A 16,410-nucleotide genomic window follows, 5' to 3' on the forward strand; every position below is an offset into this window, starting at 1 on the left:
GACCTAGGTTGGCTCTCCGGCATCCCAGAGGGTCCCCTAGGCACCCTCGGGAGTGATTCCTGATCTTAGAGCCAAGAGTCAGCCCTGAGCACCACCAGTGTGGCCCAAAAGAAGAAAGAATTTCTGAGTTCCCACCCTCATGTGGACAACTTGCAGTAGCTAGTGACCCAGGGTACCAGTCTGGCTCAGGTTCTTCCTCCCCTGGGAGGGTGTCAGGTCTCTGGCTAGAGGGACAGGGGTCCCACTGAGTAGCTACTGATTTTGTTTTTGGTTTTGATTGAATCAGGAATGGATTCTGGTTTTTCCACACACACACCCCAGAGACACAGCCTAGCATCTCAGTCCTTGAGAGCAGAAGGACATGGCAGGTGGCCCCTCAGGCCAGGGTCGAGGCTAGGCAGCAGGCGCGGGGGTATCCAGAGATCCCCAGGGGCGGAGTCTGGACTCACTCAGGCCAGTGCTCTGGGCCGGCCATGCTTCTGCACCTCTGTACATGTTTATTCCCTCTCCCTCTTGTGGTCGTTCTGGTTCCAAGATGATGGGGACCGGCACACCTGCCTGGCTGAAGTGCTCCCAGGAGCTTTCTCACCTTTCCTCAGCAGGACATGCACTTCCTGGCACCCTCTCCCCTCTGATGCCGGGATTTACACACAGACTACACCAACAGGCACAGCCCAGCTCTTGCCCTGCTCCTCTGGTTGGGAGCATGGTTCTAGAAAGATGCACAGACTTTTCCAGAGGGTAGAAAAGTTCAAGCCGCCTGGTGGGAGAACCTGCCACGTTCTTGTATGAGTGTCATGTTTTCCACCCAGCAATCCTTATCCCAACATTTCAAGGGTTTCAGGCCAACTGGTCTGGCTGGATACAGGGGCCTGTGGGGCTGCCCCAAGGGTGGTCTGGGCCCTCCTGAGACTTTGGAGAGGGAACATTTTCCCCCAGGTCCTGGCTTGTCTACACTTGCTCTGTGGACTGGACTGGACTGGACCAGACTGGACCAGACCAGACTTGACCAGAAGAGTTTCTTGATTGGGAGGCCAGGTCCCTGCCAGGGCTGCAGGCGGTGCCATGGGCAAGTTTGGTTGGAGTAGTTTTAGCTCTGCTATGGCAAGAATGAGCTCTTGATCTTGGCTTCTTTCTCCTAAGGCTGTTGCCTTGCGGGGTGGGCGGGATGGCTGTAGGTCCTGTTGGGAGCCTGGGAGTAGGGATCCCCCGCTACACCCTGGCTGTGTTGGGGGCAGCTGAGGTGGATGTGAAGTGCTCTCCAGGTTGTGTGTATGAAACAGGGCAGGGGCTAACTCATGGGGGCCACCTGGGGCTGGGCTGGGGGGTTTTCCTATTCTCTCTTTTCTCCCTCATCCTGGGATAGCCCTAGAAATGAGAGTCATGGTAGGATGGGCGGGTGTTTGCAGAACCACTCACTTAAGGGCTATTTCCCAGACAACTCAGACTGGAATTTTTTGTTTTGTTTTGTTTTGTTTTTGGGCCACACCCGTTTGACGCTCAGGGGTTACTCCTGGCTATGCGCTCAGAAATCGCCCCTGGCTTGGGGGGACCATATGAGACGCCAGGGGTTTGAACCGGGGTCCTTCCTTGGCTAGTGCTTGCAAGGCAGACACCTTTCCTCTAGCGCCACCTTCCTGGCCCCAGACCTGGAATTTCTGACACAGCCAGCAACCTGGGGTTTAGGAGCTGAGGGGATTCGAACCACCATCCTTCTGCATGGAAAGCAAACATCCTACCTTCATGCAATCTCTCCGGCCCTCAAGTTTTGTAAATTTGAATTAACATCTTGGCCTGCTGGCCTTGGAGACTTCGGATGGCTTTACTGTGTTTTTCTGCGGGAAGGGAATCCATACACTGTGGCCTGGCTTTCTTCAGTGCCATAACACGGTGTCCTGGCTGATTCCAGGCCAGAATTTCAGGACTTCCTTTTCTAGTTTATCACAGGGGCTACACCTGTAGATGCCAAGGGCCAGCGGGATCTGGCAGTCTCAGGACCAACATCTGCTCTGAGCTTTTCTCAAGGCTTTGTGTTCTGATTCTGTACACGCCTACCTTCTCTCCATCCTTCCACCTTCCTGTGCACACTTGGGAAACTTTTGGCTCCGTGAATGTCTGCATATTTCTGAGACCCTTTCAGTTCTTTGGGGTATGTCCCACCCGAAGTAGAGTTGCTGTACCACAGAATGATTGTTTTCAGTTTCATCACTGCTAAGACATTTATTTTGTTTTGTTTTGTTTTGTTTTTTACTTTTTGACTACAACCAGCAGCACTCAGGGCTTACTCCTGGCTTTATGCTCAGGAGTCACTCTTGGAGGTGCTCAAGGGGACCCTATGGGATGTTAGGACTAGAACCCAGATTGGCCACATGCAAGGCAAACCATTGTGCTGTGGCTTTGGCCCTTGCCCATGCATTTCCCACAAGTGCCCACTGGAAGCATGCCCGAGTGCCAATAAAATACTTGCACTTCTCTGCTCCCACTCTTCAGGGACCCCAGTTCTGGTCTTTGCCCACCATGAATATTCTCTACTCTTGGGTCAGCAGGGTAGCAGGTAGAGGCAGAAGGATCTAGAACCTTTCCCTGCCCGGGAAGCAGGCTGGTCAGGCTACAGGGCTGTTTGGGGCTGTTGGACAGTCGGGGACTGCTAGTCTGGGTGCCAGCAGGGCCATGCCCGGCTCCCACGCCCCCAAACATCTGGATGTTTCCACACAAAGCGGGGGTGCCATTGGGGCTCACAGAGCAGTGCCTAGTGGTGTCTGGCTGCAGGGCTCTTGTCTGGGTTCGGCTCTGAAGGGTGATTCCCTCTCAGATCAGGCGCTGGGTGGGATGACGTGGCTCGAGCTGGGAGCTGTCAGGTACAGGGGAGTGGCTGGAACATGGTTCAAGGAGAAACCTCCTGGGCTTGCTTCCAAGGGGAGCCTAGCCGGCTCAGTGATTGGAGTGCCTCTGCTTCATGACTTTTCAAGCTGTTACTCTATTTAATGTACTTATTTTGGTTTTTGGGTCACACCCAGCAGTGCCCAGTGGGTTACTTCTGGCTCTGTGCAACTGAGTCGCTCCTGGTAAACTCGAAAGACCAAATGGGATGCCGGGATCAAACCCTGGTTGGCTGTGTGCAAGGCAAATACCCTCCCCACTGTACTCTCTGGCCCCACCTCCACTTCCAGTGCTCCCCTTAATGTGGTCCCCCTAATTCCCTTCCTGAAGTCCTTACCCGAAGAGCTCCTCCCCTCATGAGTCATGGGCAGGCGTCTCTGCCTCTCTGTGACCCAGGAACGGATATTCTGGGTTGAGCAAGGCCTTGGCAGCCTGCCCGCCCTCAGGCCAACCCTTGGACTTTGGATACCTCCCTGCCTGGCAGAGGGCAAGGTTGCTGTGTCCCTGTGAGCTGGAACTTGGCCCAGGCCCACACCTCGGCCTGTTCCTGGGCTGTGTCCACAGAGCTTCCTGGGCTGTGTGGATGGAACGGACCTACGTGGGCCAGTAGTCTGAGGGCTTTGTGGATGGGGAATCTTCTAGAAGCAGGCCATCTTTCAAGAGCCTGCCACAAACTTGGAACAGAGAAGTGTCAGGCTATCTAGTGCGAAACATAGTTAGAGCAAAAAAGGGAGCACTAGGACCAATGAAAGTCGAGAATGATCACTCTGGGTTAAAAGAAGATAAAGTGACATGCATGGTGCCCTTTCAGTAACAACAATAAGACAACAGTGAGACAGAGACACAGTACCCCTTCAGCAGCAACAATGAGAGGGAGAGGAAAGAGAGAGAGAGAGAGAGAAGAGAGAGAGAGAGAAGAGAGAGGAGAGGGAGATGTGAGTGCCTCAGGGCAAGGGGAGGGTGTGAGGGAAATGGGACAGTGGTGGTGGGTAATGACTGGTGAAGGGAGTTGGACATTTTATGACTAACACTCAATAGTCAACAGCTTTGGAACTGTGTATGTCAGGGTGATTCAATGAAAGAATTTATTTAGGGACCGGAGTGATAAGCCCAATGGGGTGGGTGTTTGCCTTTTATGTGGCCAATTTCTGGCATCTCATATGGTCCCCCAGCTTGCCAGGAGAGTGATTTCTGAGCGCAGAACCAGGAGGAATCCCAGAGCACCACCATGTGTGGCCAAACACCAAAATAAATTTTTTTTAATTTATTAAAACAAAGTATCGGAGATGAAGGCAGCAGGTGTAAGCATGTTTTGGGGGCTGCAGAAGGGCCAGACCTGTGTGGCAGGGCCAAGGGGCCCTTGGTGCAGGTCTGGCTGAGACCCAGGACAACAGTGAGCCAGCTGCTGCCCACAGACCACCCACAGTGTGGGCACTTTGGGCCAGAAGTGTCAGCTGTAATGTGGAGGTCTGGAGACCATCCTCTGGGACATGGAGACCCCTGAGAAGAAGATGGGAGAGGGGTCTCTGAACATCACTGACTGCTGTCCAATACCTCTGCCTCCCCCACACACTACAAAAACTCAGAAGGAATTTGAATGTCTCAGTGTCCAGGCTCCATCACCGTTGCTTGGGAGGGGCTGCACAGGGCAGAGAAAGTTGAAGATTCTCTTGTTTGTCTTCTTAGGGGGACAGGCTGAGGGGGGCACTTGAGGCTCACTCTTGGCTCTCACTCAGGGATCATTCCTGGCTGGGCTCTGGGATCCCTCCTGGCATCTCCTGATCCTGGCAGGGATCAGTCCTGGAGGTGCTCAGGGACCATATGGGAAGCCGGGGATTGAACCTTGGTGGGCCATGTGCAAAGCAAACTCCCTCCCTACTGTGTTATCACTTCAGCCACCAAGGGACTTTTTATCTTCAGTGACTAAGAATTTATTTACTCTTTTCCATTTTTCCTAAAGACTTGAATGTAATTTGTTTTTCTCTGTAGCAGTTGCTTCTAATGACTGAGAATTTATTCACTCTTTTACCCTTTATTTCCCAAAGACTCAAATCTGATTTGTTTTTCTCTGGGGCAGTTGCTTCTAAGGAAAGCCTGAGCATGTCTTCCTTGGCACTCCATGGTCTGTGGCATGGCCGCCTTGCTTTGCTTTAGAGCTGTGCTTATATCTCTGAAGTGTTTGCTTCAGACAAGGTGGGGTACTCTAACTCTGTGCTCGGGAAGACTCAACCCAGGCCTCCTACATGCAAACTTGGCACCTCTCAGGAAAGCCTCACTCTCTGCCTTCACCGTTGGTGGCAGCGTAACAGAAAAGGTACCATCTTAACCACCCGTGGATGCACCACGGAGCCAGACATGGAGCTTCAATGACATGGAGCTTCAATTTTATCTATTTAGCTTTTGGTTTGAGGGTCACACCAGCAGTTCTCAGGGCTGACTTTTGGCTCAGTACTCAGGGATCACACTCCTGGCAGGGCTTGGGAGGCCAAATGGGTTCTCACCGGACCCTGCATGGCTCAAGCATGCAAACACACACACACACACACACACACACACACACACACACACACACACACACACACACACACACACACTGCTTTGTACTGTTGATGGCTTCGTGTGAAGAAGAGATTGGCTCCCACTGCTGACAGCAGGGGCCTAGGGCCTGGTTTGGAAGGGCAGGGTAGACAGGAGCTGGACTTGAGGTGCTACAGTGACCCCCTCCCACTGAACATGAGTGCCCGCTGCCCGCGTGCTGCTTGACCCATGCGACCGATGTTGTCCGGCTTTAGCTTCTTCCTTTCCCCCACCCTTTCCCCCGTGGAGCCCACCTGGCAGTGCAGGCTATGCTGAGGTGCCCGTCTCCCCACAGGCCTCTCCCTGGAACGCCTGCCCAGCACTGTTACTTCCCGCTACCGCCAGACGGAGAGGGAGGAAGAGGTGAGCGTCTGCTTCGAGAAGGCCTCCTGGATTGCGCAGGTGTTTCTACAGGAGCTAGAGAAGGTGAGTGAAAAGCCCCCAGGCAAGCACCACCAAACCCCCAGTCCGGGCATGCTAAAGAGGAACACGTAGCCACCCCTGCGCGTGGAGAACTCAGGGCCACGGATTTTGCTGAGCCAGGCTTTGTCCCATTCACGACAGCCAAGTGTCATGCCTGGTGGTCCATGGGGTACCAGGCCGTGACAGGGAGCTAACCTGGGTGCCTGCATGCACGGCATGCACAGAGACCATGGACAGAAACTATGCTTTTTTGTTGTTCTCTGTTTCTTGGTTTGGGGGCTATACCTAGCAGTACTCATGGCTTATTCCTGGCTCTGTGCTCAGGAATCACTCCTGGAGTGCTCAGGAACTCTTTTGGGTTGGGGATTGAACCTGTGTTGACAGTGTGCAAGGCAAATGCCCTACCAGCTGTGCTAGTGCTCCTTCCCTTCCTCTCTTTCTCCCTCCCTTCCTTCCTTCCTTCTTCCCTCCCTCCCTCTCTCCCTTCTTTCCTTCCTTCTTCCCTCCCTCCCTCCCTCTCTCCTTCCCTCCCTTCCTTCTTTCCTTCCCTCCTTCCTTCCTTCCTTCTTCCCTCCCTCCCTCTCTCCCTTCTTTCCTTCCTTCTTCCCTCCCTCCCTCCCTCTCTCCTTCCCTCCCTTTCTTCTTTCCTTCCTCCCTCCCTCCCTCCCTCCCTCCCTCCCTCCCTCCCTCCCTTCCTTCCCTCCTCCCTCCCTCCCTCCCTCCCTGCCTCCCTCCCTCCCTCCCTCCTTCCTTCCTTCCTTCCTTCCTTCCTTCCTTCCTTCCTTCCTTCCTTCCCTCCATCCCTCCTTCCTTCCTTTATACCTACCTACCTTTCTTCTCCTTCCCTCCTTACCTTCCTCTCTTCCTTCCCTTCCCTCCTTTCTCCTCCCTCCCTCCCCTTCCTTCCTCCCTTCCCCTCCTTCCTCCCTCCCTCCCTCCCTCTCCTTCCTCCCTTCCCTCCTTCCTTCCTTCCTTCTTCCCTCCCTCCCTCTCTCCCTTCTTTCCTTCCTTCTTCCCCTCCCTCCCCTCCCTCTCTCTTCCCTCCCTTTCTCTTTTCCTTCCTCCCTCCCTCCCTCCTCCCCTCCCTCCCTCCCTCCCTCCCTCCCTCCCTCCCTTCCTTCCCTCCCTCCCTCCCCTCCCCTCCCTGCCTCCCTCCCTCCCTCCCTCCCTCCTTCCGTCCTTCCTTCCTTCCTTCCTTCCTTCCTTCCTTCCCTCCTTCCCTCCTTCCTTCCTTTATACCTACCTACCTTTCTTTCTCCTTCCCTCCCTTACCTTCCTCTCTTCCTTCCCTTCCCTCCTTTCTCCCTCCCTCCCTCCCTTCCTTCCTCCCTTCCCTCCTTCCTCCCTCCCTCCCTCCCTTCCTTTCGTGGGCAGATTTCACATGGGAGTGGGTCAGGCTGTGTTTGGTCCAGAGATGGCCCCTGAGGCCCCACAGGGCCTAAGGCTGTGGGTGTTGTGTCATGCAGGCCGGTGCCTGGGTGCAGGGACAGTGTGTGTGATTTCCACAGGTCACAAGCAGTGCAACCCCTCGGCATCTGAAGGGCGCCCACCCCGTGGACTACGAGCTCTCCTACTTCCTAGAGGCAGCTCTCCAAAGCAGCTATGTCACCAACCTGAAGAAGGGGTAGGTGGCGGGGGCAGCGGAGGTCAGAGGTGGGGCTCAGAGTGTGACCTTATTCCTGGCCAGCTCATGTGTGCTTCTGAGAGGGGCAAGGGACACTCCCCTCATGCCAGGTTCCCAGGGAAGGTAGCCTGTGTGCCCTTGGGGACATAACAAGGCAAGCACCTACTGCCCTACTGTGGCTCTGCCCAACCCTGAGCCCTTCGCTGTGGGTCACATCCTGTCTGTCCTCTTGTGAGTGTGATGCCCAAACCTGTCTCCAGACCCTTCTAGGAAGCAGGCGGGGAGGCAGAAATCTCCCCCACCCCAGCCGAGGGCCGCGATCATAGTTTGAAGCTGAGGAGAAGGCAGTGGGGGCAAATGAAACCCAGAAAACGGGCAGGGTTAGTCCCTACAGGGCAGCTTGGGGAGTTTTTCATGGGCACAGGAGCCAGTCCTGGCTGGTCAGAATAGCCCCAAGGAGATTGGAAAGATTGGGGTGATCACAGAATTTAGGGAGATTGGGAGATCAGGGCCCTTCTCCGTGCATACAGCAGCTCAGCCTGGTTGCCCGAATCGGGTGAAAGTAAAAAAACAGGGGCCGGGCGGTGGCGCTGGAGGTAAGGTGCCTGCCTTACCTGCGCTAGCCTTGGACGGACCACGGTTCGATCCCCCGGTGTCCCATATGGTCCCCCAAGCCAGGAGCAACTTCTGAGCACATAGCCAGGAGTAACCCCTGAGCGTTACCGGGTGTGGCCCAAAAACAAAAACAAAAACAAAAACAAACAAAAAAAAAAAAAAACAGCCTGGTGTCGTCGTGCCCTCTTACGCCAGGCCGCCCTCCCAGGTTGGAACCAGAAGGGGCAGCGGGTTCACGTGTGGTCAGGAGCAGGCAGGCCATAGTGAGGGCGGCATGTGGGTAGCAGAACGCTGCAGGCCGGTGCAGCGCCATGAAGGCCCCATTGCTTCTGGGGAGAGGCTCATGTGAAGGATGAGTCCAGGCCCGGCTCAGGCTGGAACTCTCATCCTGTTCAGGGCCTGGCTCCTGATGTGAAGGAGTGGGGACTCCCTGCTCTCCATCCTCTGCACCCTGCCCAGTCCCTCACTTGCCTGAGGGGCCCCTTTTCCCCCAGTGAGTCCCAGCACCCCACCCTTCATGGTCCCGAACTGGAGCAGGTCCCTTGGCACCGGCTCCGGTGGCCAGCAGGGGGCAGCCATGCTCTTCGGCTGGTTCTTCGCACTTGCCTGCTGTGGGCCCTGCTGGAGAGGTGCGGTGAGGGGGAGTGGCCTGGTTCTCCGGCAGGTGCCAGGCGAGCTCACCTCCTTGTCCGGGGCCCAGCCTGGGCAGCTGGAGGGAAAGGGGGACTTCTTGGTAGGTATCTGCTCAGAACCATCTGGGCTCAGAGTTTGGGCCCTATGTGCCGAGCCAGGCTCGTTCAATGCTTATTCTTCTTCTTGTTGAAATGGTGAATCGCTATAGCAGCCTGTCAGTGTGCCAAACGCAAACACTGGAGAAGGGGGTGAGTGGTTTGAAGGGGGGTACCCTGAGCTCACTGGTTCAGCCTTACAGAAGCTTTGTATGTATTACATGTGTGATATGTAGCAGCCATGTGTTGCATGATCCATGCTAGAGTGTGTTACTTGTAGCATGAACATCAGTCATATGTAGTATGATTGTGTAATGTGGCATGGTGTGTGATATGGACCATGCATGTGTGGTGTGTGTATGTCATTGTGGTGTGTTGTATGTGGCATTGTGGTTTGTTTATATGTGTCATGGGGGTATGACTGTCATGTGTAACATGTGGCCTATAGTGTGGTTGTTCCATGGGTGTCACGGCATGTGAGACGTTGTGTGTAAAGTCTGTAATATGTCCCTGTCCCATGTGGCCTCTATGGTATAATTATTCCATGTGTGACATGCCATGTGGATGTATGGTGTGGTTGATCTATGGTCTGGAGTGTGTTATGTAGGATGTGTGGTGTGTTTAGATGTGTGTTGTGTGTGTGGTCTGCCTCGTGTGATTGTCCCATATGTGGTATATTGTATGGAGCGTGTGTATCTATCTGTAGTGTGGCTGCCCCACATGTGATGTGCTATGTAGTGTCATACGTGTGCATGTGTGTTTTGGGGGCTTTTGGACACAGCACAGCCTCTCTGAGTAGGGAGAGGGATGCCCACTTTCCCTAGCCAGGACCCCTCACTCCTTGACCCTGAACTACCTTGCTTGGGCTCTGCCAGCTGGCTGTGCTCCCTGGGTCCAGACGGGAACCTTGGCTATGCTACAGCAAGTGTGTGCCAGCGCTGGGCACAGGCAGAGGGCAAGGCCCCTGAGTCTGGAGAGGTGCCACCATGGAAAGGTCACCTGTAATGTCTCTTGGCTCTGGCTCAATCCAGGTACATGGGGTTGAGCTTAGGCCTTTGCTCTCTCTGGACGTTGTGCACCTTGGAGACACTCAGTCACTGCCTCCCTAGATTCTAGAACTCAAACTCCAGGGCAGGAGGGGCTGGTCATGGGGAAATCAGGTGCTGTCTTCAAGGTCCTGGGGCCTGACCTTGGGCTGCCTCCCCTGCAGGGGTCGATGGTCCCCACTGGCTCCCTGACCCAGAAAGGGACCTGGCTAGCTTCCATGGTGCTGGGAGCATTGCCTGCACTGCTCACCTATGCCAGGACCCCGGCACCAAGGCCCCACCTCTACTCCCCAGCAGCAGAGTGAGGGCAAACAGCTTGGAAAGATGGGTTTATGTAGGCTGGGCCGGCCCCAAGGAACAGGAGACTTACCATCCAGTGCTTCTCCAGGTGGACCTGGAGTCACCATTGGTGTCTTCTAGGGTTTGGCCCACGTGACTTGTTTGGAACCGGGGTTCATCTGAGGCCCCAGTAGGATCTGTTGGACATATCAGTTCTGCCCAGCAAGGTTAGCCTGGCGTCCTGAACGAACAAAGGGACCTTTGACCAGGCTCAAAGGGTCAGACAGCCCCAACTCCACCTGGCAGGGAAGTCTGACACCCAGGGCAGGGGCCATCCGGGAGCCCTGAAGTAACTCTGCTTGCTCCCGTTCCCGAGAGTGGTAAACTGAAACACAGGGGCCTTTCTGGTAGCTCTGACTAGGCTCAGACCAGCTGGGAGTCCAAGGCTCTCCACACATAGAGCCCTCAGCCCTGAGTGCCTTTTTCTTTACACGGGCCTTAGAAAAACTGAGAGTTGGAGCTGCCAAGGTGGTACAGTAGGAAGGGAGAGCTATTGCTCTGTACCCTGCATGGCCCCTGTAGCCCCACTGTGATTCCTGAGCTGGCCCAGAGCACTGCTGCTTGTGCCCCCAAACCAGACCAAAGTCAAAGCTTGTGTGAGATGGCTGTGTGGGATCATTTGCTTTGTTGAAGGACTTCCTGAGTTCATTGAGGTACCAGAGTCCTCTCTAGATTCAGGTCTGGTGCTGACAAGGGTGCAGACTGCAGGGCCCTGCCTGGACACAGCCTTCGTTGTGTGCAGAGGTCCTTGAGGGCCTGTAAGAGCCCCTGGCACTGGCTGTGGGCTTGTGCTGTCACCTGGCATTGTTGTAGATCCCAGAGCAGAGCCAGGTGGGGTCTGGCACAGGAGGGGACAGGCCTGCTGTCCCTCCTGCTTCTGGGCTAGCCCAGGCCAGGGAAGTGATTGGCAGGTCGCCCACAGAGTGAAAAATCACCCACAGATCTGGGAGCCACCGGCTGCCTCTGAGCCAGGAACCTGGGCTCTCCCCCACATCCAGCCCCTGTCTGCCTGTGATCTTTTCTGCCCCACTGCCAGGGCAGAGTCCCCAGGACCCAACCATCAACCCATTTTCTGGCACTCAAGGTATCTCTTGTTTTTCTTTTTCTCCTGTGCTGGCTCATGTCAGCCTCTGACCTCTGACCTGCTATCTAAGTAGGGGTCTAAGCGGCAGAAGTTGCTTCTGCTGCAACCCCAATCCTGGGGACTTGGGAGGCTCATGGGCCTCTAGCATCCCTGCACATCTGTCACTAGGGCATCCTGTATCTGCATCCCTGAATGAGGTAGGTGCTGTTGGAAGGAGCCAAGAACATCAGTGACTCTCTCCACTCCTTGTTCAATTGCCCAAGCTGTTGTGTCACGGGAAAAGGGGCCGGAGCAAAGTAATGGATCAGGGGCTGGAATAAATGGAACAGGCCAGAGATAATGTGCCGTACTCATCTTGCCCACCACCAGCTGCAACATGATCTCTGGTGCCACATAAGGCCCCGAGCCCTGCCAGGAGTGATGCTCCAGATCTCAGAGCCAGAAGTAATCCTTGAGTTTGGACATGTCTCCTGGACTTAAGAGCAGATGAAAGCCTCTGTCCTAAGTCTCTAAGCCCCAGGTCTGGAGGAAGGAGGGACAGTGAGCCCATCAGCCTGCTGGGGCACATGGTCTCCAGCCCTGAGAACTTGAGCACGCCTCAGCAGGAGGGAGATCAGGGCTCAAAATGGGCCTTGCACTCCCAGATTTACATTAGGATCTAGTAGCAAAGGAGAGATTGCCTGGCCAAGCTGTCCCCTCTCAAGCCTGACTTGTTAGCCTGGGAGAAGCAGCCAGCAGTGGGTGTGCCTATCCCACTGATTCCAAAGTGATCAGACCCAGACTGCTGGGACCTGAGTGTCTGGTCTGCAAGTCTGGGATAGGACCTCTGAGTAGCATTCCTGTGACTTTCTCGGGAGGTTGACCCACTGGGGTCCCATCTAAGAGAACCTGGGATCAAAGGCTGCAGCAGCTTCCTGAAGGAACAGAGCATTTCTGTCCTGTACAGACTATCTTGGGACAAGTGCTTCTGGGACCAGAGAGACAGTACAGCATGGAGGGCACTTGTCTTGCACACAGCCAACCTAGGTTCGATTTCCAGCACCACCTGTGTTCCCCTGAACTCCTCCAGGAGTAAACCCTGAGCACCACTTTTTTGTGGCCCAAGAGAAAACTTAAAAGAAAAAAAATAGGAACTTGCTTTGAGTGTGCAAGAGGAAAAGATGTGAAGTTTACATAGGATGGCAGCATGTAGTCCAGCATTTTTTCCTGTGGGCAATATGTTTTTTGTTTGGTTGGTTTGGAAGCCTGCGATGCTCGAGGGTTACTCCTGGGTCTGTACTCAGGAATTGTTCCTGGTGGTGTTCAGGGGACCATATGAGATGCCGAGGATTGAATCCAGGTTGGCTCTGTGCAAGGCAAGTGCCTTACCCACTGTACTATTGCTCCAGCCCCATAAATGGTACCTTTTATTTTGAGGGTCACATCCCATAGTTCTCCAGGGTCACTCCTGGATTCCACACTGTGGAACCATTCTTGGTAAGCTTGGGGGACCCTGTGGGACAGCAGGATCAAACCCTGTGGGCAACACTTTCTTAAAGCAGGAACATCAATTCAAGGCACAGCAGGACTGACTGATGGGGTGAGACTGGCTGGGGGGGGGGCAACCATGCAGGGTAGAATGGATGCAGATGAAGATTGAGATGAAGTTGGAAATTCTGAGACTGACTCAGCCCCATCCTGAACTCTTGGAACCTGTTGGTAACCCTCGGTCTTGGCCTCCTGGCGTGCTGGCTGGAACCTGCATGTTTGGGGACCATGAAAATAGCTCTGATGCTGCTGTCACAACTATGACCTTTTTGTCACAGAAGGTCTTCACGTGGCCTCTGAGTCAGGAGGCTCGACAGGGGTACAGGGCTGATGCGCTGTCCTGAGCAGCCCGGCTGCTAATGTTGTCAACCACTGCTGCTGTTCTCCTACCAGGAACATCGTGAAAGGCGTCCGAGAGCTCCGGGAGGTGCTCCGGACTGTGGAGACCAAAGCCACACAGAACTTCAAAGTGGTGAGTGGGAGGCCCAGCTACTCCCTTCAGGGTCAGTTATGGTGGCAGCTCCCCCTGCCCAGGGTAGCAGGTGGCATGTGTGGCCCACTTCCCACCACCCCCAGCCTATAGCAGATATGACTAATCCATCTCAGCACATCTCCCCCCGCCCCTACCGCCATGCACCTTCCCTTTTTGCAAGAGGGACAAAGGGTTGGGCCATCCCCAGCAGTGCTCAGGGCTTACCCTTTCCTGGCTTTGTGCTCAGGATAGCTCCTGTTGCCTGTGCCGGGGATCGGACTGGAACCTGCCAAGTGCAGAATGAGTCCCTCACCCCTGTAACCATCCTCCAGCCCTCAGCATCTTGTCTCACAGTGTCCTGTCAGTTGCATTCAGACTCTTTCCTGCCAAGGTTGTAGAGCACCCACCCAGCACTGAGTTTTGGAGTTAGGGAGAACGTGGACTCGGTCTCCTGCCTTCCCCACTCACGCCTCCCTCTTTCACTTGGATTCACCCCAAATCAGGCCCAAGGCTGCTTCCTGCTTTAGAATTTTCTGGTACATAGCAGAAGGGTTTCCAAGGGACTTCTGTGCCCAGATTTGGGGAGTGTCTGCAGGGTACTAAGAGCATTGCTGGGCGCCACTGGCATGGAGGAGGAGGAGGAGGAGACCTTCCTCTTGTCATAGGGAGGATGAGGAAGGGGAGGGATAAGACTGTGCTGGAGGGCCCGGAGAGATAGCACAGTGGCGTTTGCCTTGCAAGCAGCCGCTCAGGACCAAAGGTGGTTGGTTCGAATCCTGGTGTCCCATAGGGTCCCCCGTGCCTGCCAGGAGCTATTTCTGAGCAGACAGCCAGGAGTAACCCCTGAGCATTGCTGGGTGTGGCCCAAAAACAAAAACAAAAACAAAAAAAAAAAGACTGTGCTGGAGGATGGGCATATGGCTCCCATATGTGGCCTGTGATGTGGAAGGCCCCAGGTTCCATCCCCTTGGGTGGCCTCCAGCCGGAAAGACTCACAACAACCAAAGGAGAAGATGAGTGAGGGGCCAGAGCAAGAGTACCTGGGAGGGCACTTACCTTGCCTGGTTCTCTCCCCATATGATACTGAGCACAGACACGCACAGCTGGCATGTCCCTCCAAAAACATACTCCAAAAAAAAAAAAAAAACATTCACGAAGGGCTAGAGAGCTAGTACAATAGGGAGGGTGCCTGCCTCCCATGCAGTTAGCCTGAGTTTGTTCCCCTGACCATTGCTAGGCGCAATTACTGAGTGTAGATCCAGGAGGAACCTCTGAGCATCGCCAGGTGTGTCCCTCCCTCCCAAAGTAAATCATTAGATTTTTTCATAAAAGGTGATGTGAGTGGACCTGGAAGGGGGGTGGGGTGGCGGGCAGAGGCAGCACCCAGCGTGGCGGGCAGCAGTGCCATAGGGTCTGTCTCTCCTCGCAGGTGGCCGCCAAGCACCTAGCAGGGGTCTTGCTGCACTCGCTGAGTGAGGAGTGTTACTGGGGACCCCTGTCTCAGCCTCTGCCCGAGTTCCCAGGCAGGGAGGACAGTGCCTTCGCCACGCATGCCCTGCGCAAGCCACACATCTACGAAGGAGACAAGTAAGGCCCCACCAGTGCCCAAGCAGCCTCGCTCGCTCTCTGCCCATTGGTCTGCCTTATGGGCGCAGCATGGGGTGCGGGAGGGACCTGAGCAGGCGACCGAGTGGGGAGTTCCTGTACTGCAGGGAGGAAGGAGACAGCCCTGTGCTTGGAGAAGGCAGTTTTCTGGGGTTCTGCTTTGTATCCAGAGGGAGACCTGGATCACTCAGTGTGAGGAGCTACTGCGAACACAGAGCTGTGCCTCACCACTCCTGCCTTCCCTTCCTTTCCCTTCCCTTCTGGGGGTGTTCTCTCAGGGCTGCTGTTGGGGTCCAAGGCCACCCTGGTCAGACTCTCAGGGTTTGCGGTCGGCCCTCTGGGCACTGCCAGAGCAGTGGTGTCAGGTGCCTGTGAATTATGCAGCAGAGGGCTAGTCGCCTTCCCTGCCACCCCTGCCTGTGTCTTGCAGCCTCTACTGCCCCAAGGACAACATCGAGGAAGCCCTGCTTCTGCTCTTACTCAGCGAGTCCATGGTGAGTGCAGGGCCCAGTGAGGGAGGGCCCCAAGACAGTTGTCTTCCCTGATGGGGCCTGAGACTGTAGGGTCAGAATAGTGGGGTTGAGGCTTATGGACCACTTGATTCTGGCAGGGAAGTGGGTGTTGGTCAGGCATAGGAGGGAGGGAGGAGAGAAAGGAAGACTGAGAAGGTCAGTATAAAAACAGAATTGGGGCCAGAACAATAGCACCACAATGGACACTTGCCTTGCATTTGGCTAACCTGGGTTTAATCCTTGGCATCCCATGTAATCCCCCTGAGCCTGCCAGGAGTAACCCCTGAGCGCTGCCAGGTGTGGCCCCAAAACAACAACAGAAATAACAAAAAATAAATAAAGGTTAAGACCTATAAAACGGGGCCTGGAGAGATAGCACAGTGGCGTTTACCTTGCAAGCAGCCGATCCAGACCAAAGGTGGTTGGTTCGAATCCCGGTGTCCCATATGGTCCCCCGTGCCTGCCAGGAGCTATTTCTGAGCAGATAGCCAGGAGTAACCCCTGAGCACTGCCGAGTGTGGCCCAAAAAACAAAAAAACAAAACAAAAAAAAAAGACCTATAAAACGGCTTCCTTTGCCCAACCTGGGCTAGGGGTGTGGGGGCCTTTGGGGTGTGATGGGGGGTTGGAGGTCAGGCTCAGTTTTTTGGAGAGGGTCTGGTGGGGTGAGTGGTGCATGTCTGGGACCCTTCCCTGTCCGGCCTGGCTCAATGCATGTCACAGAATCTCTTTGTTTCTGTCCTGACTTCCTCGGTCCCCTCCCAGGCCACCCGGGACGTGGTGCTGAGCCGGGCACCGGAGCAGGCAGAGGACCGGACCATGAGTCTGCAGAATGCCTCGGCCATCTACGACCTTCTGAGCATCACGCTGGGCAGGCGTGGCCAGTACGTCATGCTGTCTGAGGTAGGCACTGCCCGCTGCACTGTTGCAAGGCAGCTTGGCCCAAGAGGGCAAGTTGGGCACGGGGAAGTCTATGTGA

The 16,410-nt window shown here is 55.0% G+C and overlaps 1 protein-coding gene across 1 annotated transcript in view; it reads left to right on the top strand.

Moving 5' to 3' along the window:
* TTC7A (tetratricopeptide repeat domain 7A) overlaps positions 1-16,410 on the top strand; it is a 63,066-nt gene that overhangs the window by 15,247 nt on the left and 31,409 nt on the right. The window contains exons 4-9 of the mRNA XM_049784342.1: positions 5,753-5,883; positions 7,389-7,504; positions 13,237-13,315; positions 14,745-14,902; positions 15,351-15,414; positions 16,197-16,334. Of these exons, the coding sequence (XP_049640299.1) occupies positions 5,753-5,883; positions 7,389-7,504; positions 13,237-13,315; positions 14,745-14,902; positions 15,351-15,414; positions 16,197-16,334 (686 nt within the window). The remainder of the gene's footprint in view (positions 1-5,752; positions 5,884-7,388; positions 7,505-13,236; positions 13,316-14,744; positions 14,903-15,350; positions 15,415-16,196; positions 16,335-16,410) is intronic.

The sequence above is a fragment of the Suncus etruscus genome, chromosome 12 (genome assembly GCF_024139225.1).
Source record: "Suncus etruscus isolate mSunEtr1 chromosome 12, mSunEtr1.pri.cur, whole genome shotgun sequence".
Lineage (NCBI taxonomy): Eukaryota > Metazoa > Chordata > Mammalia > Eulipotyphla > Soricidae > Suncus > Suncus etruscus.